The sequence below is a fragment of the Sorghum bicolor genome, chromosome 8, assembly GCF_000003195.3.
Source record: "Sorghum bicolor cultivar BTx623 chromosome 8, Sorghum_bicolor_NCBIv3, whole genome shotgun sequence".
Taxonomy (NCBI): domain Eukaryota; kingdom Viridiplantae; phylum Streptophyta; class Magnoliopsida; order Poales; family Poaceae; genus Sorghum; species Sorghum bicolor.
The window spans coordinates 1247997-1273316 of NC_012877.2; the positions used below are offsets into that span (position 1 = coordinate 1247997).

General features: G+C 45.5%; 4 protein-coding genes across 5 annotated transcripts; 2 read left to right on the forward strand and 2 right to left on the reverse strand.

Moving 5' to 3' along the window:
• On the forward strand, positions 1538-3556 carry LOC8071418 (cytochrome P450 94B3). Its single transcript, XM_002441679.2, has one exon. The coding sequence runs from the start codon at positions 1666-1668 to the stop codon at positions 3307-3309; it is 1644 nt and encodes a 547-aa protein (XP_002441724.1). The 5' UTR covers positions 1538-1665; the 3' UTR covers positions 3310-3556.
• Positions 3567-5933, reverse strand: LOC8071419 (probable indole-3-acetic acid-amido synthetase GH3.8). 2 transcript variants are annotated; one of them, XM_021446317.1, is made up of 3 exons: positions 5747-5933; positions 5211-5639; positions 3567-5096 (listed from the first exon to the last, which is right to left on the reverse strand). In XM_021446317.1, the coding sequence occupies exons 1-3, from the start codon at positions 5752-5754 to the stop codon at positions 3710-3712; spliced, it is 1824 nt and encodes a 607-aa protein (XP_021301992.1). In that variant the 5' UTR covers positions 5755-5933; the 3' UTR covers positions 3567-3709. The 2 variants fall into 2 exon arrangements, with proteins under 2 accessions (XP_021301992.1, XP_002442697.1); XM_002442652.2 differs by having other exon boundaries at positions 5211-5932.
• LOC8070367 (probable protein NAP1) lies at positions 7790-21048 on the forward strand. The gene is made up of 24 exons (XM_002441680.2): positions 7790-8025; positions 9046-9457; positions 9567-9641; positions 10267-10347; positions 10428-10508; positions 10614-10696; positions 11232-11316; positions 11927-12052; positions 12177-12284; positions 12659-12703; positions 12782-12924; positions 13263-13395; positions 14501-14605; positions 14766-14844; positions 15321-15514; positions 16233-16378; positions 16855-16936; positions 17053-17163; positions 17772-17897; positions 17979-18094; positions 18182-18278; positions 18651-19648; positions 19899-20108; positions 20204-21048. The coding sequence occupies exons 2-24, from the start codon at positions 9083-9085 to the stop codon at positions 20679-20681; spliced, it is 4077 nt and encodes a 1358-aa protein (XP_002441725.1). The 5' UTR covers positions 7790-8025; positions 9046-9082; the 3' UTR covers positions 20682-21048.
• On the reverse strand, positions 21533-24852 carry LOC8071420 (amino-acid permease BAT1 homolog). Its single transcript, XM_002442653.2, has 8 exons — positions 24626-24852; positions 24264-24524; positions 23813-23831; positions 23478-23697; positions 23189-23370; positions 22796-23085; positions 22585-22714; positions 21533-22351 (listed from the first exon to the last, which is right to left on the reverse strand). The coding sequence occupies exons 1-8, from the start codon at positions 24724-24726 to the stop codon at positions 22004-22006; spliced, it is 1551 nt and encodes a 516-aa protein (XP_002442698.1). The 5' UTR covers positions 24727-24852; the 3' UTR covers positions 21533-22003.

Consider the following 25320-nt stretch of genomic DNA (forward strand, 5'->3'; position numbering starts at 1 on the left):
ATCTTTGAAACATGTGCGAATGAGGTCTAGTTTTGTTCGTCTCATCGTGTAGAACACATCAGTGCAGACGAAATTAAAAAAAGATACGCCATTCAGAAGTTATAGTATTTTGAAATAAATATTTCTCTTTTTCTATGACGTCAGTCATCCTTAAAAAAACGCGCATGAATGTGGAAGTGCGGAAGAAGTGTTGCGCATGTGCGGTTGGTTGCCAAAAAGAGAAAGGGGTGGGATTTTTTTTCTATGTCTGAAATTGATCGAAACTTGATTTCATATGGGTGAACGTCCGTAATTTAGTGAGGTCGAATGACAATACTAGTTTTACATGTTGTGGTAATGACAATATACTAGTTTACATTTACATGTTGAATTATTTGTTTTACCCACTATTTAGCGACAAATGGTCATGGACAATTGTAGCTACTACGCTAAATTTGCCCCGATCGTAGGAGAAAATAAATAACCTGATAAAAGGTGGTCATATATGTACTGATTTATACAATTCATAGTGTCTATGTAGCTCATCAAATCATGTGCACCTATGTCTATACAACAATATATAAGAATTTTGGCAGGATTGCTCAAGCTTTAGTTGTGCACAGCATGTTCTTCGTTTCCCCTTTCAGTAAGAAATTAAAGAAATATGTCCATCTGTTGCTAACGTTTAGGATGGTTGATGTGGAGCCATTTAAGCTAAAATCATTTTTGAAACCTAAAACGAACAGTTTCTTCAAAGATTTAAAGTGTAAAAATCTAGTTTTCTAATTAATCGAGGTTCAGAATTCAGACACTTTTTCATATCAGCCCATGTAGTATGGGTGAAAATAGTATAGATATTTTCCGACCATATTCGAGACCGAATCCGTTTAGAGGGGTTTATATCCGTTCGTATCTAAGTTTTCGATATTCAACATCCAATACCGTATTCTACATGGTTTATAATATCCATATTCGAATCCAAATCTACACAAAAAAAATGAAAATAAATAAAATATCAATAATACTCATTCATATCCGATCCGTTTTCATCCTTGCCGTGGAGTGTGCTCTTGCCACTGTCGGAGTGGGTGTGGACTTTGCTCGCCTCAGCCCACAGCCTGCTTAAATGTTATCTGGGCCTCTACCACCACCAAGTCCCCTATCCCAAAGACTGAAGACAAGGAAGCTTCCACTGAACCATTTGTTATCCTCAACTCAATTGAAGAAACACCCAGTTGACTTTCCTTGCTCTCCAATGCACTGCAAGGTCGTACCTTGGTCAACAAGCACAAGCAACTTGGCATGTGCCCATCCATGGGACATGGCCATGGCAGCCACACTCTCTTCTTCAGTTCAGGACTTGTTTAGTTCCTAAAAAGTAGCCAAAATTTTTCAAAATTCCACATTACATCAAATCTTGCGGCATATGCATAGAGTATTAAATATAGATAAATGAGATGAATCTTTTGAGCATAATTAGTCCATAGTTAGACATAATTGTCAAATAAAAACGAAATTTTTACAGTATTCCAAAACAGAAATTTTTTGGAACTAAACAAGGCCTCAGAGTACAAGTTTGGGTTGGACACTGCAACTTCCCTCACTGCACACATACACACAGTATATATATATAGCTCTCTCCACTCCATCAAATGTCAACGGCAAAAGCTTACCAAGTCAACGGCAATGGCAACGGTTTCCTCTTCCTCCTCCGAGCTGCAATCCAGCTCACTCACCCTGCTCGTCCTGCTCCCCGTCATCTACATCTCCTACCACCTCATCAAGCGAGCCCTGACGCCGACCAAGAAGAAGACGAAGAAGCCCACCACCCACGGCCTCAAATCGCACCCACTCCTGGGCCACCTCCCGGCGTTCCTCAAGAACCGCCACCGCTTCCTCGACTGGTCCACGGAGCTCATCGTCGGCAGCCCGGACCACCGCATGGGGTTCTGGATCCCCGGGATGCGGACGGGCATCGTGACGGGGAACCCCGCCGACGTCGAGCACGTCCTGCGGGCCAACTTCGCCAACTACCCCAAGGGCGACCGCGCCACCGCCATGCTCCGCGACTTCCTCGGCGCCGGCCTCTTCAACTCCGACGGCGAGCAGTGGCTCTGGCAGCGCAAGAACGCCAGCCGCGAGTTCAGCAGCCGATCCCTCCGGAGCTTCGTCGTCGACGTCGTCAGCGACGAGGTCGCCGGCAGGCTGCTCCCGCTGCTCCGGAGCGCCGCGGATGGCTACGGACACGGCCACGGCCGCGTCGTCCTCGACTTGCAGGATGTCCTGGAGCGTTCCGCGTTCGACACCATCTGCATGGTCGCGTTCGGGCACGATCCCTGCTGCCTCTGCCTCGCCGACGGCGGCGGCGATGGCGGGGTATGCTGGGCGGACGACAGCAAGTCCGAGTTCATGCGCGCGTTCGGCGAGGCGCAGGACCTCATCATCGGCCGCTTCCTGGATCCCGTCGAGGTCTCGTGGAAGGTCAAGAAGTGGCTCAACGTCGGCACGGAGCGGCGGCTCAAGAAGGCCATCGCGGACGTGCACGCGTTCGCGATGGACATCGTCCGCGCCCGGCGCCAGAGCGCGAGCGCGAGCGCGTCGGCCGACCAGAGCCAGAGGGACGACGTCCTGTCGCGGTTCGTGGCGAGCGCCGAGCACAGCGACGAGACGCTCAGGGACATCGTGCTCAGCTTCCTCATCGCCGGTCGCGAGACCACGTCGTCGGCGCTGACGTGGTTCTTCTGGCTCCTGTCGTCGTCGCCGCCGGCCGTGACGGCGCGCATCCTCGCCGAGGTCCGCGGCGCGCGGGCGTCCACGGGCACGCGCCGTGGCCAGCCGCTCGGCTTCGACGCGCTGCGCGGCATGCACTACCTCCACGCCGCGCTCACCGAGTCGATGCGGCTGTACCCGCCGGTGCCGCTCGACTCGCAGTCGTGCGCCGAGGACGACACCCTGCCCGACGGCACGCACGTCGGAAAAGGTTGGTCCGTCACCTACAGCGCCTACGCCATGGGCCGGATCCCCGCCATCTGGGGCGACGACTGCGCCGAGTTCAGGCCGGAGCGGTGGCTCGGCGACGACGGCGTGTTCCGGCCGGAGAGCCCGTTCCGGTACACCGTGTTCCATGCGGGGCCGAGGATGTGCCTCGGGAAAGAGATGGCGTATGTGCAGATGAAGTCCGTCGTTGCTTGTGTGCTGGAAGAGTTCGTGGTCGACGTCAGGAAGGAGGTCGCCGGCGGCAGCGGCGGCGTGCCGGAGCACGTGCTCTCCGTGACGCTCAGGATGAAAGGGGGCTTGCCGGTGCAGGTGAGGAGAAGGGAGGAGTGCTGAATAACGATCAGAGCGTCAGTCTCATCTCATACATTTGGGTTGGCAACTCCATTTGGGTTGGCAATAACGTTGGCAAATATATGTTGTTTTTTTGTTTGTTTTTAAACTTGTTCATTTGTGTTATCTCAGTTCCTCGCTCGTTTAGATCGTCAAACTTGTTTGGTTATGTTATTCCATTCTTAAAACTTGTAAACCAATTGTTTAGCTCCTCAAACTTGTTTAATCGTGTCATTCTGACATTTAAATATTATAAAATGTTGGAACTTTAAAATTTAATATATATTTATAGAACTATCAAAAAATTATAAAAATACGTAAAAAAAAAAGTAGATTTACATATACGTAGCAGAGCCTCATTAGCATTTCTCCCTGTTGTCCGCCTGCCCGATTAATGGAACCGCTAACCAGGTACCCACTTCGGCAACGCGGGGCTGAAGTGGTTGGAGACGACGCGCGAGTCGAGCAGCTCGATGTCCGGCGGCGCGGTGACGCACCGGGGCACCTTGTACTGGCCGACGGAGGCGCCACGCGCCACGGCATGGTCCGCGAGCTCCTCGAAGGTTCCCGGCCGCACCACCCGGATCTCCAGCGGGCCGACGGTGCCGTCCGCCACCCGGCTCTGCCTGTACACCGAGCTCAGGGCCTCCTCCATCTCCAGGCAGCACCGGTCCAGCACGTCGCCGCCGTCGACCACGACGTCCGCGGCGCCGAGCGGCAGCTGCAGCTCCCAGTACACGACGTAGTGACCCGGCACGGTCTCGGCGCACGTCCGGGCGGTGTAGTCCGCCACGGCGGCGCCGAGCGGGCGGAGCAGCGCGGCGGACGCGCGGTCCACCGCGCGCTGCAGCTCCACCTCGTCGGTCTTGTCCGACTCGACGGACAGCACCGCGTTCCGGCGGCGCACGAACCGGAGCTGCGGCGCCGTGTTGTGGAACCCCGTCACGCGGAGGACGTCGCCGACGCGGTACCGGCACAGCCCGGAGTACGTGGTCACCACCAGCTCGTACTCGCGCCCGACCTCCACGCCGGCGAGCTCCACGAGCTGGCTCGTCGCCGACGCCGTGGCGTCGTCGTCGTCCGTGGGGAGGAACTCGAAGTAGGCCATGTTGGGCATGACGGTGTAGGACACCTCGGACGGGTCGCACATCGGCCGGAGGTTGATGCCGACGCTGCACTCCGAGGAGAAATACGCGGTGGAGACGATCGGCAGGCCGCCGCTGTAGTGATTGAGAGCTGGGACGTAGTGCGCCATGGAGCCCGTGGCTACGGCGTGGACGTACTTGGTGTTTGGCCAGAGACGCGCGATGATGCCGGCCATGTCGGCGCCGTCGTCGGCTTTGGAGCCCTCGGAACGGACGACCCGTGCAAGGTCGGGGTCTGGCTGTGTGAGCACGCCGGCGAGCGCCTGACGCAGAACGTGGTCAGTGACGCGGTCGGTGATCGTGCCGGCGTCAATGTCCGCGGCGAGCTGCGGCCAGTTCCGCTGGAAGAAACGGATGGCGCGGAGGACGCCGGAGGCGAACGCGGCGCCGACGCGCAGCACGGAGTGGCGGTGGCACAGCCCGCACAGCATCTGCGTGTACATGCTCTGGAACGTGTCCTCGCAGACGACGGCCGCCGCCGGACTCGTGAGGCCACGGCGGGGGTTGTAGGGGAGCTTCCAGACGCCGTCGCTGGTGAAGATGCGCGTGAGGATGGTGCGCGCAGGCAAGCCACCGGGCGTCGTCGTCTCCGACTTGACGAAAAGGAAGTAGAGACCACTCCCCTTGTCGAGCCCCGGCACGTACCTGCAAGCAAAGGAAAGCAAGCTAGCATCGATCATGCCGCCGGCCGCCGCGCACCACCATGACGGCGGCGCTCTTGATGATAGCGTCGATCGATCTGTGTTTGGTGGTGCTTACTGATTGACGACTGCCCCGACGAGGCTGTGCAGTCGATGGTGGCGGTCGTGGTCGTCGTCCACGACGGGAATCAGCTTGCGGTCGCCGGCGCCGGAGCTGGTGAGGAGCTCGGAGACGGGGTAGCCGGACCCGGAGAGGATGGGGGAGCGGTCGCCGTGGGCGATGCGCAGGATGTACGGCTGCAGGTCCTCGTATGTCACCATGGGGACCTTGGCACGGAAGGTGGCGCGGTCGGTGGCGCCGCCGCACCGCGTCGAGAGGTACTCGGCGTCGGCGTTGCGGGAGAGGATCTCCGCCAGCACGCGCTCCTGCACGGCGGCCACGTCGGCCGTCACCTCCTCGATGAACCGGAGCTTGTCGGCGTCCGTCTCCGCCATCATCGCCGCTGGCTGGCTCAATCCGGGACGACTCCTGGTGGTAGCTAGAAGCCTACTAGGAGCGCTAGTGGGAGAGTGAAACGCAAGGTGTACATGTTTTGGAGGGGCAAGAAATGGTTTGTGGGTGTGGATGGCCATGGAGGTGGCGAGGTGATGTACCTGTACATAGCTATTCTCCATCGCAGGTGTATGCGCCATGAATGGCCATGTGTCGCCGCCGGCCGTCGTTGCTACATAGACGACGATGTTGCTGCTCACAAATCCGGCCACGCCGTCTCCTATGCGGACCACCACCCGTTCTTATCTTGCTGTAGAGACGATCCATGATATCCACTCGCACAAACTCGCACCACACAGTGGCTATGGCTTTTTCCTGGGCCGGTACAGACTGTCTCCATCCGATGGTTTCGATCCACGTGGTGGTGACCATTTTTTAATTAAGCTGTCCATTTTTTTGCGAAGAGAAATAACCTTACAAATATCGCATATATACATTGAAATGTAGGTTTCTCGGAGGAAGTCATCGTATACAAAATCTCATAGACGGCGATGCTTCCACTCAAAGCTTTATTTACACAGCAGATCATCATGTCTTAAATATACTACCCAATGTCTCAACTACTATAAGAAAAGTTTTGAGTGATGTCCATACGTACAAATGGCTATACGCTATCTGTACTGATATTTTTTCTGATCAAAATATGGGCGTGTACATTCTAAACATTTTTTTTTTGTCTTCCATATCATCCAGTGCTTCATTTACCGCAAATGGTGGCTTCTTCTCCGATCCGCTGATGCATCCAAGATCACAGTTGATAAGAAAACACGGTAGGGTGGTAGGATAGACCTCCACTGTACTACTCTCTCAATTCCAAATTATAAGTCATTCCAAAAATTTTGTAGAGAGATACTAAAATTTGTAACATAAAGTGAGTATACTATGAAAATATAATTAAGAAAAAACATAATGATACCTTGTTGGTATATAATAATAATAATAATAATCATTTTATCATATAAATTTGGTCAAACTTAGGATAATTTAACTCTCTAATATTTTTGGAATAACTTCCAGTTTAGGACGAAGGAAGTACTTGTTATCTCTCCTGCAGGGGTTGTTGTCTCTACATTTTGACGTTTGCATAAATTATAGATGGTCAGATCATACAACTTCCTCTGAACAACATCCACTCGACTTCTCTTGAAGATGCATGAATCACCCGCGGCTTACAGTGTACTACCAACTGATGAGTAGAGTGAAACGATCCTGTTACGGCGTCTATTGAACGCAGATGTCAAATGCCATGCCCATCTCCGTGAAAACCTCTATCCAGCCTGTTTGTTTGACCTTGTCTACCAAATTTTTAATAATATTTTTTTCTCATAATAAATTAATTAGTAATATTTTTATATTGACTTTTTAGGTAAATAAATAAGGCAATACGAGAATAGAATACCTATGCTTGCACTAAAAGAGTTACAGCGACTAGACTGGATGGATAATAAGACCCTGTTTAGTTCCCCACCAAAAATTTTTCCATCCATCTATCCCATCGAATCTTTGGACACATGAATGAAACATTAAATGTATATAAAAAAAAATAAACTAATTACACAGTTAGGTTGAAAATCGCGAGACGAATCTTTTAAGCCTAATTACTCCATGATTAGCCTTAAGTGCTACAGTAAGTCGCATGTGCTAATGACAGATTAATTATGCTTAATAGATTTGTCTTGCAGTTTCCTGACGAGCTATGTAATTTATTTTTTTATTAGTTTCTAAAAACCTCTCCCGACATCCTTCCGACATATCCGATTTGACACCCAAAAAATTTTTTTTATCTCCAATCTAAACAGGGCCTAATGTAGCCAACTCTCTTTGTACCTGATTCGGTTAATGCTGATCCCTCCCCGCCCTCGGGTTGAGGGACCAGAACCAGAACCAGAACCATGGCTCCTCCGAACGGCGCCGGATCACGTCGACGCTGGCTGCCCGCCCGCCGTTGGTCCAGAAACACTCTCGGGTACAGCCGTCCAGCGAAGCCACCAGTCACGTGCGGTGCGGGCACTCTCCGCTCCGCTGCAGCAGCCCAGCCTCCCCCCGGCCACGGGAAGGGAGTGGACCCCACCGCGCAGCGTCACGAGAGGTGGGGTGGGACCATGACGCCGTAATTGCGTAGGCGTAACGACGAATCCGGCTCTCCACTCCGAACCACCGCATCCGTCCTCGTCTCTGCGTGCTCTGCTCCGGTCGCCTTCCGTCGCCTACTCCCCTCCCACTCTCCGTCACGTCCACCGACCTCCCAGTCCCACCGAGAGAGGGACGCCTCGCCACCGCCGTCGCTGTTGCTCTGCTCCCCTCCCCTCCCCTCCCCTCGCAATGGCGCCGACATCCCCGCGCTGAGCCGGACCTCCGATTCGGCGCTACCGTCCCGCAGGTGAGCTCTCGTCTCCTTCCTTCCTTGCTCGCTGCTTCCGCTCGGCCCGGGGTGTGTGTTCCTGCTCCCAACCAATCCCCGTGAAATGCCCGCCGGGGTTCCATGCCGATTTAGGCGCTTCCAGCTTGCTCATCTGCTTTCCCGAGTATCTACGCTCATCAATCGCGAGTTATCCTTCCTTCGATTCCGGGCCTCCTCCTCCTCCTCCTCCTCCTCCTCGGGTGCGCACTGCGCTCCCGCGTGCATTCCCATTTCCAGCGGCTGTTTGGCGTGCGCTCGCCGCTAGTGGGCTGCAGGGGGCCCGCCATTCCCGTTCCGAATTCGCAAGCGGCGGCGACGTGCGTGCGTGCGTGCGGCCGAGCCGGCCCAGCAGACCAGCCGCGTTGGCTGGCGGGACGGAGCAGCCCCACGCCCACGCCCACGACCAAGCCGAGGCCCAGCGGCGCCGTCCCGACGGTCTACTGACCGGCGGCTCAGATCCACACGGCGCACGGCGAGGACTCCTCACTCTGATTCTCTCCCTCAGATCCGGCCAAATTGGAACCCGTACCAACGTCCAACGGGTAAGAGGAAGGAGACGACAAACCTTCATTCCAATGGTTGGTTGCTCCTGGCCGTGCTGTGAAGGGCTTACTAGTGAATTAGGGTGATGGCGTCGCTTTTTGCTGAACATAAGGCAGCCGCTTTTTGCTGAACATAAGGCAGCGTCGATGCCGCTAAAATTAGGGTGTTGCTAAATGCATAGTGACCATAGGTTGTGTTTGCTGTTTCAAGCTCGCTACGGTTGCTTTATTTAATTTTAAACCGCTTCATTTATCTATTAGGCTACTAGTGACCATATTTTGATGGTAACTGATGTCATGCCTGTAATTTTAAAATGTGAATTTATTGCCTGTTTTGTTCACCAGGCCATGAAGTGGGCTGATGTAGGTTGACTATGTCGTTCGTTCCAATTTAACTTAAGCGTGTATTGGCAGTGTATGCTTTTCCTCAACTTATGTGTCCGTACTTGCCGTGCAGTTGAAGACGAGGCAGCTGTTCTCTACTTAAGGAAGAGATGGCCCATGTTTCGTTCAAAAGCAAAGATGTGGATGGCGGCATGTCCCGATGGTCCGAGTATCTAAGTGTTGAAGAGCCAATTCCTTCGGCATTGGCAACCTGGAGGAACATGGGTGTTGATGGGCCGCAAGGCTCTTCTGCCGGTAGCCACAAACATCTTCAGATGGAGCCGGTGGTTCAGCTGTCAAAGGTTGCGGCAGGCTTGCTTGCCAAAATGTACCGACTGAACAGCATCCTGGACTATCCAGATCCAAACACACACACATTCTCAGATTCATTTTGGAAAGCTGGTGTCTTTCCGAATTTCCCAAAAATTTGCATCACACTGTCAAAAAAGTTCCCTGAGCATCCAAACAAACTGCAGCTGGAAAGGGTAAGTATTCGGTTTTCTTTAGCTGTTCGCAACTCTTCTGGCTCCCATCCTAGTTCATTTAGTTTAATATGGTGGTGACTGGTGAGTCAATCACTCTGATGCTTTGCAGGTAGATAAGTTTGCTCTTGATGCTTTAAACGAGAATGCTGAAGGTTACATGCACAATCTTGAGCAGTGGATCCTGGTATGTGCTAACCATATAAAGAAATGAGAAATCTGAACCTTTAGGGCAAACCCCCCCTCTTTCTGTTAATGAAAAACTTGTTGCAATCCAAAACAATATGTGTATGGTACCACCCAAGTCTGTCCAAATTGTGTACAATGGTTGCATCAATTAACCTATGAGTTTTACTATATTCTGCTCTCAGTAACCGAGCATCTTTGTTGAACTGATATGACATAGAACCGCACCTGCTCTATTTCTGTGTGACTTATTGCACTGGCTCATTTTCCATTTGCCATTTCACCTGATACATTTTCCAAACTTGGGTTCATCAGATATGGTATCTGTGAAGGCTGCACATGCTAGCATGGTCAGCCTTTTTTTTCGGTAGCATAACTTTGCTGGCCTTAATTCTGCACGAGTATCAAGCTTACTATATGAACCAGAAAAAAAGCTGTACTTGCAATTTCCAAAAGGCCGTAGCCGGAGTGATGCACTACCCTGAACTAACCGTTGTCTTTCTATGCTGTAAAAGTGTACTTAGAAATTACTGAGTTATTAGTTTAGTTAATTACCTTCATTCCCATTGATGATGTTTTTCTTTCTCCTCATTTTACTGATTTCCTTCCAAATTCCATCCCATCAGTTGCTTCTTGATTTGCTGGCATTTCGTGAACAAGCGTTGCGACTTATTTTGGATTTGAGCAGCACAGTCATAACATTGCTGGTAAGAGATCTCTTGGTCTTGATTGAAATGACCTGTCGTTGTTGTCTGCGTAATTGATTATGTTTGCATTATTTTCACAGCCACACCAGAACACTTTAATTCTTCATGCTTTTATGGATCTGTTTTGTTCATTTGTCCGAGTGAATCTTTTCTCTGATAAGGTAACTATGTTCTTAATTTCATTATATTTGAATTATATTACTACTCCAAATAGTAGTTTTTCCTCTTTTACCAAAATGATGTCCTACCTGAACTTCTGTTTGCAGATGCCAAGAAAGATGATCCTCCAGGTTTACAACATCTTGCACGTAATGCTAAAGGGTGGTCGTGATTGTGAGTTTTATCACCGGTATGGCGTTACCTTTGGAAAATAAAAATTGCTTCCACCTTTTGAAACCCTTTTTAATACTATGATTATATTGCTCATCGTAATTTTTCATTTCTATATGCCAGTTGCTGGTGTGTTATAAAATTGCATGAAAACAAATATAGATCATTCTTTATTAGTTAATCATGTTAGTTAATATTATTCTTGATTATTGCTAAAATGAAAATACAAATATGCGCGCAGTGCAAAACATAAATTGTTTAGTTTGAAAACGTTTAAGTTACATGTGTAGAATTGTCTTGGAAAACACCTGCAGCATCTCATAAATCTGAAGGATTTTAAGGATTAATCTAGAAGAAATTAGTGGTCAAAGGTGTGCATCGAAGGGCATGCAAAATCAAATATCAAGTTTTGACAGGAGGGACTATTTAACTGCATCCCTGTGATATTTGTTTTGTGTCATGAATGATTTATTGTTACCTTATCAATTATATTTTGTTATATCCAGTCTACTCTATAGATTCTTCTTCACTGACTATTGCTTATCTATACACAGATTGGTTCAATTTGTGGACTCTTATGATCCACCTATCAAGGGGTTGCATGAAGATCTTAATTTTGTGAGCCCAAGAATTGGAGAGGTGGTACTCATGTCATTCTTCATTGCAGTAGTAATAACTACTTAACTAGGAATCAAGCTTCATATGCTATTTGAGTGTTCAAATCCTAAATGTGTTACATGCTAGGCTACTTCCTCCCATCATTTAGTACTATGATCATGTTTTGCATACTTGCATTAGCATTGAGTCTATTTGGAGGGCTAATTATTTTTCTTACAGTCTGTTGCTTGAATAGTTTTGTGATTTTTTTCCCATTTGTTTTACTTGTCATTCTTATTGCCAAGCTTTTTTTTCCTTCTGTATCCGATGCTTTATCTCTGCTGTTATATTTATTACTAATATAAAAGATGGGATTCTGAGTATGTTCTATGGATTTTGTGAGCACTTGATGTGGCATTGCGAATCTTCTGTAGTGGAGATTGTCTACACATCTTTATTCACAGAGTGTATGATATTAAGATCAATGCTTTGTGCTATGAGTTTATAATTTAAATACAATGTAGATAAGCAGTTAAACACTTTTGAAAAGCACATCTGCGCATGCATCTTGTTAGTACCTTTACAGCATCTGACTTAGATTTTCTATCTAAATTGTTTTTTGGTGTTTTGACTGTAATGTTTTGTTCCTCAGGTCCTGGAAGCTGTTGGCCCAATTATCTTTCTTTCAACTGATACAAAAAAGTTAAGGAACGAAGGTTTCCTCAGTCCATTTCATCCACGTTATCCAGACATCCTAACAAACTCCGCCCATCCAATGGTTAGTACTTTCACCGTTAGAGATGATAAATCATGAGAGCATAAATGTCTGTTCATTATTCTGCCACACCATGATGAAGATGCATTATAATTTAGAGATTTAACGTGATTCTGTTTCCTTCCAGAGGGCCCAAGACTTGGCTAATGTTACATCATACCGTGAGTGGGTTCTTCTAGGATATCTTGTTTGTCCTGATGAACTACTTAGGGTGACCAGCATAGATGTTGCCATGGTATGTCCTATGTCTTTTTTTGTTCATACTCTTTTCCTGAATGGTTAATAATTTAAGGTGTATATAATGGTTTTAATGAACACTTTACACTTACATCCACCAACATATTGGCACATACATCTTGTTTTCTTACTCCATTTTATCATAAGAAGTCTTATTGGTATTTGGTAAGTCTCCATTTGGTGCTATGGTGGCTTTCTAAAAGCATTTATTTATTTCTAATTTTAGATGGATTTGGTTATAAGTATCTTTCATGTATCAGTTACAAGGAACTGTACTAGAATTAGTAAAGATTCACCAAACTAGATTCCTCAGTGCAACCAGCATGTCATTTGTGATTTAGCCTTGATTTGTTTCTTCTTGGTCACTTTCAGGTTGTTCTGAAAGAAAACTTAATACTTCCTCTGTTCAGAGATGAGGTAAAATTAAAGACAATGTGGTGGTAGCATGATTAATTCTTTGGTGTCACTATTCTAATTTGGTCTTTCATTGTGTAGTACATCTTACTTCATGAAAATTATCAACTTTATGTTCTTCCAAAAGTTCTAGAATCAAAGAGAATGGCTAAATCTGGCCGAACTAAGCAAAAGGAAGCTGATTTGGAGTACAATGTTGCAAAGCAGGTTGAGAGAATGTTAACGTATGTCCTGCACAGCCTTTTCATCTATACTTTTCCCTATGCTTCAAAATAGCTTGTAATGTGAAGGCTTCTGTTGTTCCACAAGTTTGGGCTATTTACCTTATACTTTGATTATTGTTTTTGAAGCCTTTCTGCATATTCACTTTTTTTTGATTTGCCACTAGTTCAGGTAGCCTGTTCTTGGTTGGTTCTTTTGACTTTTAACTTCATAACTCGGAACTATTTTACCTATCAATTTTCCCTTATGGTGTCATTACTTTTTTATTGGACTTTTTGATTTTATCTACTCGGCATCATTCTTCAGATGTTTGTTAATGTTTTGTGTTAACTCTCTACAGGGAAGTGCATGAGCAAGCACTAGTCTCATGTGATGCTATGCATCGTGAAAGGAGAATTCTTCTTAAGCAGGAAATTGGAAGGATGGTTTTATTTTTCACAGATCAACCTAGCCTCCTAGCACCTAATATTCAGGTTCAGTGCCAAGTATCACATTTCGTTAACTACTGATCTATTACCTTTTCTTTATTGTTGTAAATGAGACTTCAAAGTTGATACACTAGATTCTGGCATTTGATATTTTATGTTATGTCCAATATTAGTCTCTTTGATGCTTGAGCTTCTGATGAACGCAAAATGTTTGTAATTTATAATGTAACAAAAAACTTAATGATAAAGGACAGTGTTATTAAGGCACTGCTTAAGTGCCAAAGTGCTGCAAGCATGACGCCCACAGCAGATGACTCGCCTTAGATTTGTATCCGCCTTACAGCCAAGGCGCCCAAAAAACGTCGCTTTGGCATCCGAATTGTGCCAAATTGCTCGTGGCAAGCACTATACGGGTGGGGTGGGGTGGGGGGGGGGAGCAGGAAAAGTCAAGAGACTGCGGGAGAGCGAGAGCGGGCACATGGGAGATTCTGCTCAGTGCTCACCAGTGAGCTGGAGAGGAACAGGAGGCAGCGCCCTCTTCCCCCTCAAGCATGGCAGCAGCTGTCGATCTGAGAGCGCTGAGCAGTGAGGGAGGGGAAGCAGCGGGGCGGAGGTAAGCAGAGCAGCGCATCTGGGAAGAGGCGGAGCGGCAGGGAGGGAGGGACATGGGCGTAAGGCAGTAGTCAGTCACCACGCCTCACCTTACCGCCTTGATAACCATGATAAAAGATGTACCCTACCATACATTTCTACCAGTTATTCTGGGGTGTTGGACATATTAGACTTCTTTTTTTTCGTTTACACTTGTAAACAATTCAACTTTTATGTAAGGCAACTTATCTGTATATAATCTCTTTTTTGGGGGAAAACAGTAGTATATCATGCTATATATTTGTATTGTTAATAGTCAAAATAGAGGGTAATTCACAAGAAAGAGAAAATAAAAGAAGTGATTAATTTGGATTTACAAGCTGCTGATGGATTTCCAGAGAATACTTCTCTGTGCACTAAGGATAACCTTGGTAGATTCCATGAGACTTGAGTAGGTTCTATGTACTTTCAAAGATCTTCATGATTTCATATCGAGGGAAGCACCTAAGGTCATGTTATTCTACAATTGATGTACATATAATGTCGATACATTGTGCAGATGGTCTTTTCTGCTCTTGCTTTGTCTCAATGCGAGGTGATTTGGTACTTCCAACATGTGGGGGTTGCAGCATCAAAATCTACTCGAGTGAAAACTGTTGACATTGTGAGTTACTCTGATGTTATTTTTTTCCTTGGATTCAATAAATCGTTGTTCCAGTATTCTATTGATTTCTAAAAGGAGAGGTTTCTTCTTATCTCAAAAAATAAAATAAAAAAATAAATCGTTGTTACCTTTCCATACTAATTGTTGACTGAACTTTCAGGATGCGACAGACCCAACTATTGGTTTCTTACTAGATGGAATAGGCAAACTTTGTTGCCTGGTTCGTAAATACATAGCAGGTTCTTCCAAACCTATTGCCTTATTTGAATGTTTCTTTTAATATGTTTCCTTGTCTAGTCCTAGCTGTGCCTTATAGGGTAGTCATTGTGAGTAAAATACCTTATTATGATTTATGATGTTGAGGTCAGAACAAGTGAACAAATTTGTAGCTGGCATGCCCATTCTTGATAGTCCATTCTGGGCTAGTTAATGTTTGCTTAGTTCATGTTGCAAGCACTGTCTTCTTAGAATATAGTGTATTAGATTCAACTGGTAGGATTATATTCATTAATATGAGTTAAGTAAAATTTTCATTTATGCCTTAAGAAGATTATTATTTCTCAGTGCTGAATTTGTATACTGATGCACATCTCTTATTTTTAGGCAAATAAAATATTATACAAACAAAAAAAAACGTAAGTTTGTCCTAAAGTAGCACTGTAGCAGTGTCGGAAAATTTCCATTTTTATCAAATGATACCTTTTCCTCTTTGCAGCAATAAAAGGTTATGCATTATCATATTTGTCATCCAGTGCTGGAAGAATACGGTTCTTACTTGGTACTCCAGGAATGGTTGCTCTTGACCTAGATGCGACACTGAAGGGCCTTTTTCAGCAAGTCCTCCATTGTCTGGAGAACATTCCAAAACCTCAGGGGGAAAGTGTTCCTGCCATTACTGCTGACTTGACTGTAAGTTAACAACCTAATATCATTACAGATTTACTCAATGACCTATGAAGATAGACCTAATTTTCCTACAACTTCTGCATTCTCGTTGGTAATACGATTTTCTATGCCCATTAATGGGTAGATTGATGCAAAGATTTTCTTGTTGATCCACACAACAGTATACAATTCCAGTTCAAAATTGTTATGCATAATTTCCAGCACTCAAGCTTTCCCTCTCAAAACTGTTTCATTTGAGCAGTAGCACATGTTTTAAGTCTACATGTAGATTACTACAGTTTTAATATTTATCAAGATTCTAGATTGTAAGGTAGTTTTGAATACTTTTCAATGATGCTGTTGAGAAATAAACTTCTAGATATTGAGGATAATATATTTGCTTTACCACCAGAGCTATTTTTTGTTGATAAAAAGTGCTCACTTTGCTTCTCCTCGAACTCATTATCTATGAATTGTGCTTTATTGAACGTCACCTCACCTCTTTTCTATGTGTTGACAATTTTATGATTTTTAATCATGCTGAAGGTTGTTAATGTAAACACCATATTCTAGTGCTTGTTGGAACCTGAAAGCTTCACACCTTGGTTTTGGTTTTCTTTTACATTGCCGATTGCATTAGCCAGTGAAAAGTATGTCACCAACTGTGTATCTAATTCTATATGCTTAGGCTTCCATTTAATTTTACCCTTTGAACTTTTCAAACTTGATATTGATGCTGCAGGATTTGCGTAAGCACTGGCTCTCCATTTTGATGATAGTCACATCTTCACGATCCTCGATAAACATCAAGCACTTGGAGAAGGCTACTGTGTCTACTGGGAAGGAGGGTTTGGTGTCAGAAGGCAATGCTGCATATAATTGGTCAAGGTGATTGGAAAGATCTGTTTTAATGTGTTAGCTAGATTTTTTAACTTTTTTTTTGCCAGCCAGAGTCATGATTTGGAAAAATGCTATCCTATTTGTAAATGGCTTGTGGTCTCAGGCCCAAGCATGGGATGGTAGTTCCCCATTATGCGTCTTTGCTGTGGTTAGTGTGGTATTGTGTTAACTCCTCCAGCTTCTGTATGGTGCTTAGCATAATTGGCCCAACATAAATAAATAATCCTACGTCATGCTCCTAAAATTACACCTTGTTTTATACCATCTTCATGCCGTTTAACTGCATATCTATCCCTATATTTTACACTACTACAAATATAGTTGGTAAAGTAGTAGTTGTTTGTCGTGCATCCATCTGCATAGTTCTTGTTCTCTGTTATTGTGTTTTTGGCAAGAACTCAAATACTTGAATTTGTATCAAAATTCTTTAAGAATCATTTGAATCTCACTAACATGTTCTGCAGATGTGTGGATGAACTTGAGCTCCAACTCTCCAAACATGGAAGCCTTAAAAAACTCTACTTTTATCATCAGCATCTTACCACAGTAAGTTTATGTTTTGTTTATATTGCTGTGTGATTCGCATGGTCCTTTAAACCTTTTCTATGTAACTAGAATTTTATGCTGATAATAAGTCCTTTTTTTTTTGCTGGGACCTACAGGTCTTCAGAAATACAATGTTTGGCCCAGAAGGTCGTCCACAACATTGTTGTGCTTGGCTTGGAACAGCTTGCAGTTTTCCAGAATGTGCTTCTGCAATTATTCCTGAAGAGGTGTATATTTGAATTCACTATATGGTTCCAGTTTGAGCATTATTTTGATGTTTACAGCATCCTGAAGATGTGCTTTGCAACATGGCTAGCTTTGAGGATTAGTAAAATATTATATGGCGACACATATGCTATTAGTTTTTGCTTGGCAAGATGGACATTTGCTATGCTTGATCTGTTGAGCAAGAAGCAAACTCTGCCTATGCCTTGGGATGTGAATGCTTTGAACTGCCATTGACATAATAATCCTATATGCTCCAACTCTTAGGCCTTGTTTAGATGTGAAAACTTTTTGGATTTCGCTACTGTAGCACTTTCGTTTGTTTATGGCAAATATTGTCTAATCATAGACTAATTAGGGTCAAAAGATTCGTCTCGCAATTTACAGGCAAACTGTGTAATTAGTTTTCGTTTTCGTCTATATTTAATGCTTCATGCATGTGCCGCAAGATTTGATGTGACGGGGAATCTTGAAAACTTTTTGGTTTTTGGGGTGAACTAAAGACATAACAATATGTCCCCAATCTGTTACTGTGACTCCTCTACAAGGCTGCATTTCTCCTCTGTGTTTGCCATATTAATTAGTGAATCTTTCTTTGTTTGAAATGTAGGTTAACAAAATTGGCAGAGATTCTATCTCTTATGTGGAGTCTCTTATTGAGTCTATCATGGGTGGATTGGAAGGTTTGATAAATATTCTAGATTCAGAAGGTGGATTTGGCTCATTAGAGATGCAGGTAGATAATTTCTGAGTTTATATCTATGATTTTTGGCTTATAGATTATATCTTTTAAGTCTCACTTCTAAAATCTTGCCAGCTTTCCCCAGAGCAAGCAGCTCTTCGCTTAAATAACACAACAAGAGCAAAAGGTGTTTCAAGCTTGTTAACTCCAGGACATGAGAGCTATCCTGATAATAGTTCATCAATTAAGATGTCAGTCAATTTGTTACTTCACATCACTGTTTCAATGTTGTCATCATTCTATTGACTTCAGTATAATTATTTATGCCTCAAAAACAGGCTGGAAGCTGCTATGCAAAGGCTGACAAGTTTGTGTTCTGTTCTAAATGACATGGAGCCCATTTGTGTTCTCAACCATGTTTTTGTTCTACGTGAGGTATGTACAATTTATGTTCACTGGGAGGAAGTAAATTTGCATGTGTGGGGAACCTTACCACATGTTAGGTTTTTAGGATAACATAATAATATGCCATAATAAGATGATTGGTGGTTCATGGCTATTAAGCTGGTCGATAATATCCTTATTTTTCATGTTAAAGTAATAATCTTATGACAGAAGGGGTCTAAAAAGAATGATGCAGGGAATTTTGTATTTGCAAAAGGAAATTACTACTTATGTTGTTTATTCCTTAAACTGGCATGCATATCCTTGTTTGACTTGCACTTTTTTAGATAAAGGAAGCTTTTATTGAAATCAAGACAATTACATTGATTTGTTTGACTTACCTAGATTCTGTTAATTTCACAGTACATGAGAGACTGCATCGTAGGAAATTTCAGGAGAAGATTTCATAGTATGATTAGAACTGAGAACTGCATTCAGCGACCATCAGTCATAGAATCTCTTCTAAGAAGACATCTGGGCATCGTCCATCTAGCAGAGCAGCATATTAGTATGGACCTTACTGAAGGCATACGTGAAGTGCTGCTAGCAGAGAGTTATACTGGCCCATTTCCCAATCTGCAAATGTTTGAGACTCCAGTGGGGACACAAGGAGGGGGATCTGCTGTTGAGATGATATGCAATTGGTATATTGAGAATGTAGTAAAGGATGCTTCTCGCATTGGAGTTGCTTTTGATGCAATCCAAAATTGCTTCAGGAGCTCACAACCTATTGGTGGTGGATGTTTAGCTGAAGCATTTACAGATAAAAGAGAACTTAAATCACTTGTTCGTCTTTTTGGTGGCTATGGAATAGATAAAATGGATAAGATGCTAAGGGAGCATACATCTGCGCTTTTAAATTGTATTGATTCAGCATTGAGGTCAAATCGTGATGCCTTAGAGGGCCTAGCTGGAAGTGTAAATTCTGGCGATAGGATTGAAAGGGATGCGAATCTGAAGCAAATTATTGATCTTGAAACATTGGCTGATCTCTGTATTCAAGCAGGGCAGGCAATAACTTTCCGCCGGCTGTTGGTTGAGTCTGTTGGAGCAGTTCTTGAAGAGAAAGTACCTCTCATATATTCTCTGCTCAAAGGATTAGCCTTGCAGTTGCCAGACGAGGTACCTGATAAAAATGAGATAATTAGATTGAGAAAGGTTGCAAGCAGTGTTGGTGTTGGTGACAAACATGATGCTGAGTGGGTACACTCAATTCTGGCAGAAGCTGGTGCAGCTAATGATAATTCTTGGATCCTACTTCCATACCTTTGTGCTGCATTTATGGTGTCCAACATTTGGAATGGTGCTGTTTATGATGTCAATATAGGTGGATTCAATAACAATTTGCACTGCCTAGCAAGGTAAGGACTTGTTTCCTATAATAATGTTTGATGTCAACATTTGTTAGTCACCGGTATCCATGATAGACAAAGCCTCTTACCTTCGATTGTAGCTATTCTCATGAGACTAGTCTCTCACTATTATATTCTCATTCTATATTATGGACTTTTTTTTTGAAAGTTTCTATTACACATAGTTGATGGATAAAAAGGATACTATTGGGAATAAGGTACACGTGATAAAATCGACTCTCACCTCTTGTATTTTCAGGTGTGTAAGTGCTATAGTTGGGGGAAGCGAATACACCAGGGTCGAAAGGGAGCAGCGAATAAATTCTCTTTCAAATGGACATACAGATGAGCTCCAAGAGGCTGAGTTACCAAGCCGTGTCTCAGCAGAAGCAAATATTAAATCTTCTATGCAGATCTACGTCAAATTGTCTGCAGGGATCGTCCTGGATTCATGGAATGACACTAGCAGGTACTGGATTGACCTGGTTCATACAGCATTTTTGGATTTTGGTTGGCAAAGGTTTTATAGTTCTTTTACTGGCTTTTACATGACGCTAAACGCAGGCCACACATCGTTCCAAAACTGATATTCCTGGATCAACTCTGCGAGCTGTCCCCCTACCTCCCAAGGAGCACCTTAGAAGTTCACATACCATACACCATCCTGCGCTCAATATACCACCAGCTATATGGAGCTTCACTGATGTCCTCAGAACCGATGGAGCAATCCCCAAGGCAGTCACCTCTGATCTCTCTTGCGCACGCGTCCCCATCCGCAAGACAACATCGACCGGAGACAACTCCCAGGTCGCACACCTTCGAGCCAAGCTACTATAGCTCGTCGGGGTCCCAGCACGATGATGGCTACGATGTGGACAAGAGGACCGGACAGCTGCGGAGCATGAGGCGCTCCGGACCGCTCGACTTCAGTACGGGCAGGAAGGTGAAGTTCGTCGAGGGCTCAAGCTCCGGGAGCAGCCATGGTGCTGGCTCGCTGCAGAGATTCGCAGTGTCAAGATCTGGCCCTCTATCATACAAATAGGACCGTGACCTTGCATTGCAAGGGACGTGAGCACCAGCATTAGACTGCTGACAATACAGGCGCAAGTGTGTATACAACAATTGGGTGTAACTCTAGAGCACTAGATCTGCCTAATGCGTGTTTGACTGTTGGTTGTTGTACGTAGCTAGTAGCTAGTTTTGCTGTAAGTAGAACCCATTTTGTGTTGATAGTTTGCTAGTATAGTGTGCTTGTGTCGATTGTCATTAGATAAGTGATTGAATTAGCTGTTGCTAGTTTGGTTTGTGTGCCTATGATACAGTTATTCGTTGATTTGCTTGATAGCAAAGTAAGTAAACCATCTCTGTGCTGTGTATGTGTTACTGAAATATAGATGTCATCTTCTGAAGCTGGCGCACAATCCTAAGCAGTCTTGTCCAAAAAAAATAAAAATAAAAAAATCCATGGGTTGAGCCCAACTTGATTTCAGCAACACAGTTGGAATTGTCTCTCTTTGCTCACAAAAAAAAGGGGGAATTGTCTGTCTCTTTCGTGAGCTCAAAACCTGGTTTGCACAATTTGAGCTCCAAACTAGTCATAGGAGAAAATCCCAGTTTGGATGTAATGTAAGAGATCTTTTTAATAAACTGTTAATGTATGAAGTGACAGTGGCAGCTAGTACAAGAACTGCTGTGTTGTTGCATTTGTTTATATACCATTATATGTATTGTCAAGCTCTATGTCGTAAATATTTCTGTTCCCAATTTCTCTGCTCTGTGAATTGTCAGTAAGAATCAACAAATAGCCAAGGTGATACATCAATGTTACCAATGAAAAAAAGGTGAATCCCCATAACCAAGCACCCTAAAATCACTACATTTCATTTCTCAGGGTAAAATAAGGACTGCATTTTGAGACAATAGATGGTACAGTGTATAGGCCTGTGATCCTGTGTGTTTTCTGTTGTCTCATGTTGATTGCATCTAGTAACAGTAAACTACAAACACTTTTGGAAACGTTTTTACATTGGTACAAAAATCAATAGCAGCAGAAGTCATATGTGTAGTGTAGGCGTGTAGCAATGATCATCATCCACCCTCCAATACTATAGTTCTTTTTTTTTTTGAAAAATTTCCAATACTATAGTTCTATTCTATATGTACAATACAACCTTATCTCAATGCTTCATCATCGACTGAATTTGTAGTTTCCGTTCCAATCAGACACCATTTGTGTTACGTTAGTAGCACTCCTAAGTCCTAACATCTCCTCATCCTACAATTAGCAGCAGTCACTATACCACCTGACACTGCCTCAACATCCCCTAGCATTCCACACTGAAATCACACCAACTCAACACCACCCTACCCTCCCAAATTTGTGACAGGACCCGTGAACCAGCGCCTTGCGCTGACGATCCACGACGACAAGATCAGTGCGAACAGCCCGCCAACGGCGACCGGAGTGTAGTTGAGGGTGTTCTTGGTCACCGGGTATGAGACCGGCAGCGAGAAGAGCACGGTGATGGTCGCGACCCAGAGCACTGCGATCCAGCCCACGAGCACGCCGTACCGGCCGAGGCTGAAGGGGCCTGGCACGAAGCGATTGTGCGCCAGCGTCACGCGGAAGAGGATCGGCAGCGCGTAGGCGATGTAGACTGCGGTCGTTGCGACAGATGCCATCGCCTGGAACGCCACCAGGCTGCCCAGAGACTGTGTTTGCATGATTGGGAAACAAACATGGTGAATCATCATGCATTGCATTGCATTGATCAGACTTCAGAGGATGCCAAAGTAGGAGTGTAACTGATGAAAGCTCATTTCTGAAGGGTACCAGTACAGTGAATGATTCATGTGTCCATCGATCAAATCGAGTAAATGTAGGAATGAACTGCAACCTCATTTCTGAAAAGGTTACTACAAGTGGGAAGATTCAGTTCAGTTACCGGCAATGCCATGCAAAGGGAGATGAAAGCTGACAGCCAGACGGCGTTTATCGGCACTTCTTGCTTGTTAACTTTGTGCCAGATGGATGAAAACGGCATCGCCCCATCTCTCGAGAACGCATAAGTCATCCTGATCAAAACGCAGCAGTCATCAGCAGGGGTCATGGTTGCTCCATTATGGAGTTCTTCAGACATCTCAAGGATGGATCACCTTGAGTTGCTAGTCATCGAGCTCATGCCACAGAAGTATATGGCGACAGCGACGATCCACAAGCAGACGATCCCTCCAGCACCATTCCCATATCGGCTTTTGAAGGCAAGGTAGAACACCTGAGCGATCGCATAGCCTCCCGCATTGTTGTCAGGGCTCAGGAGGAAGGGGATGTCCTTCACTGCAAACGTGATGCCAAGTATGTACCCCCAGCCTACTACCAACGATATACCGATCGCACTGATTATCCCAATCGGGCCGTTCCTGCCTGCATTTTTGGTCTCTTCGGTCTGCATCATAGAGCCAAAAGCACATTCATTGTTAGGACACTGCTACTTAATTACCATAGTAACAAGTTTCCATAACAGTAAGAGGATTTTTTTTTTGTGTTACCATGTGTGCAGATGCGTCATATCCTGACAGTGTGTATTGGCTCATGAGGAGCCCCAGAACGAAGATGTAGAGGTTACTGTGGATTCCAGCGCTGTTACCCGTGTTGAAATGGGTGAAAACGTACTTTGCACTAGCCCTCTCAGTAGCAACAACCGGTACAGCGATCATCAGGACAAAGACACCTGAAGATATCATGCACATCTCAAGCAAACTTAATGATAAGGGTGTGTTTGGCTTTGTAATTGAAGTGATGCAGAGTCTATAAGACATATCAGACAGACATTAGTACCTAGCATATTCCAAAGCGCGGCGAACTGTCCGAGCAAAGATAGCCAAGAGATGGAGAGGCTGTTGATGGCGGCGTGGGTCAGCAGAATCCCTGCGTGGAAGGCGAAAACGACGTACTTTGATGCCATGTACCCGCCGCCATTGTTGCCGCCAGTGCTGAGAAGGATGATGACCTGGATTAGCTGTGCCAGAGAGAAGTCGATGCTGGCAGTGCCTGCCCACTGCAGAAATTGAGAAGGAAGGCTGGGTTGGTTGGATCGAATAAGCAGTGGTTGCCTGAAGATTGATTGATGGGAGGAATGGAGATTCAGAAAAAGGGATTCTCTGCTTGCTTACTTGTGCTACGATGTTGAACCTGGAAGCAGTAACAGAGGCAAAGAAATGATACGTGTTAGAACTGAGCTCTAAAGGTGGCTGTTTCAGAGAGAAGAGCATGGACAGTTGAAAACATGACTAGTAAATATCCTCGTGAGTTATCCCACATCCAATTTTAGGAAATGTTTATATTGTCAAAAAAATCGATTGTCTGCAATGGAAATTCGTAATGTGTGTGTGTGTGGCAGCAGCAATCATGCACCCAAGTCAACGCATACTGAACAAGAGTGCTCCAAGCCAAGATGAAAGCAGTGTGACAGGGTCATTGACCGGCCGGGCAGTGTTCATGATTGCAAACAAAAGATTTCTTCATGTTTCCATGATAAAAGATAAAGATATAATTTTTATATAAAAAGGAACAAGCTAAATAGTGTGTAAAAGGAAGAAAACAGTGGAGGTACGGTACGAGTACCATCCGGTGATCCAGGAGGCGAAGGGCGCCCAGCGGTGGCCGGAGAGTCGGGCGCTCCAGTAGTAGAGGCCACCGGAGGTGGGGAAGGCGGAGCAGATCTCGGCCATGGAGAGTCCGACGGCCATGGTGAAGGCGCCGGCGAGGAACCAGCCGAGCGTCATGGTGGCGGGACCGCCGAAGGCGAGGCCGGTGTTGTAGAGCGTGGTGACCCCCGTCAGCACGGAGATGACGGTGAAGGAGATGGAGAAGTTGGACAGCACCCTGAAAGAGAGAGGTAGCAGAGAAAGAATATGGTCAAACGCCGCTCGAGCTGACGATACAACAACGTTGGTGGGAGATGGATAGACGGCGGCGTAACGTACGAGAGGTGGCGCTTGAGCTCCTGCTTGTAGCCGAGCTCGCGGAGGCGGCCGTCGTCGTCGGAGGGAGCGGGACGGGGAGGGGGGTTGTTGTTCCAGGTCATGGCGCCGCCGTGGGGTTGGTTGGTGGGAGGGAGCTGTGTGGAGTGGAGTGTGGACTGTGGTTGGCTGGTGGGCGGCGAAGTGGTGACCGGCGGGCGCCGGCAGGGATGTTGCGCTGGTCCTGGAGGCAGAAAGGACAATGAGTCAACGTGCCGGATCCGGTGGGGACAAGGGATCTTATCTACTCTCACTACCAGTCAACAGGAGACACTGACGGTCAGTTTGGATCATCCAAACAATAGTACATGTACATCCAGTGCAGGCGATCGTCTTCCTTGCCGTTTTCTCGGAAGATTTACATTTTTACCATTATTAAGAATGCTGCTCATCCGAATATCACTCTTAGAATTGCCTTTACATATATACCATTGGAGAGAGAAGAAATCTTACAAGTTTACCAAAAACTGATCTTTTTGCTTGTGTGGCGTGACAGATCAGGCTGCCAGCATGGAGGCGCACGGTAAAAAGACGAAGATGCCCCTGCCCTGCTTCTCTCTCCCCTCTCTCCTACAGTTTTGGGCCCCATAGTTAGTGTCGCTACTATGTGGGACCCACTTGTCAGATTCGTCTTCCACCTTCTCTATCATGCACGAGGC

Coding starts and splice junctions, on each gene's coding strand:
- LOC8071418 (XM_002441679.2), top strand. CDS start 1,666: ATGGCAACGGTTTCCTCTTCCTCCTCCGAGCTGCAATCCAGCTCACTC.
- LOC8071420 (XM_002442653.2), bottom strand. CDS start 24,726: ATGACCTGGAACAACAACCCCCCTCCCCGTCCCGCTCCCTCCGACGAC. Junction 24,525..24,625: donor GAGCTCAAGCGCCACCTCTC/GTACGTTACGCC, acceptor TCTCTCTTTCAG/GGTGCTGTCCAACTTCTCCA. Junction 22,715..22,795: donor TCGATGACTAGCAACTCAAG/GTGATCCATCCT, acceptor CGTTTTGATCAG/GATGACTTATGCGTTCTCGA.
- LOC8071419 (XM_002442652.2), bottom strand. CDS start 5,785: ATGGCGCATACACCTGCGATGGAGAATAGCTATGTACAGGTACATCAC. Junction 5,097..5,210: donor GTCGGGGCAGTCGTCAATCA/GTAAGCACCACC, acceptor CTTTGCTTGCAG/GTACGTGCCGGGGCTCGACA.
- LOC8070367 (XM_002441680.2), top strand. CDS start 9,083: ATGGCCCATGTTTCGTTCAAAAGCAAAGATGTGGATGGCGGCATGTCC. Junction 10,697..11,231: donor GATTGTGAGTTTTATCACCG/GTATGGCGTTAC, acceptor ATCTATACACAG/ATTGGTTCAATTTGTGGACT. Junction 13,396..14,500: donor TCCTAGCACCTAATATTCAG/GTTCAGTGCCAA, acceptor TACATTGTGCAG/ATGGTCTTTTCTGCTCTTGC.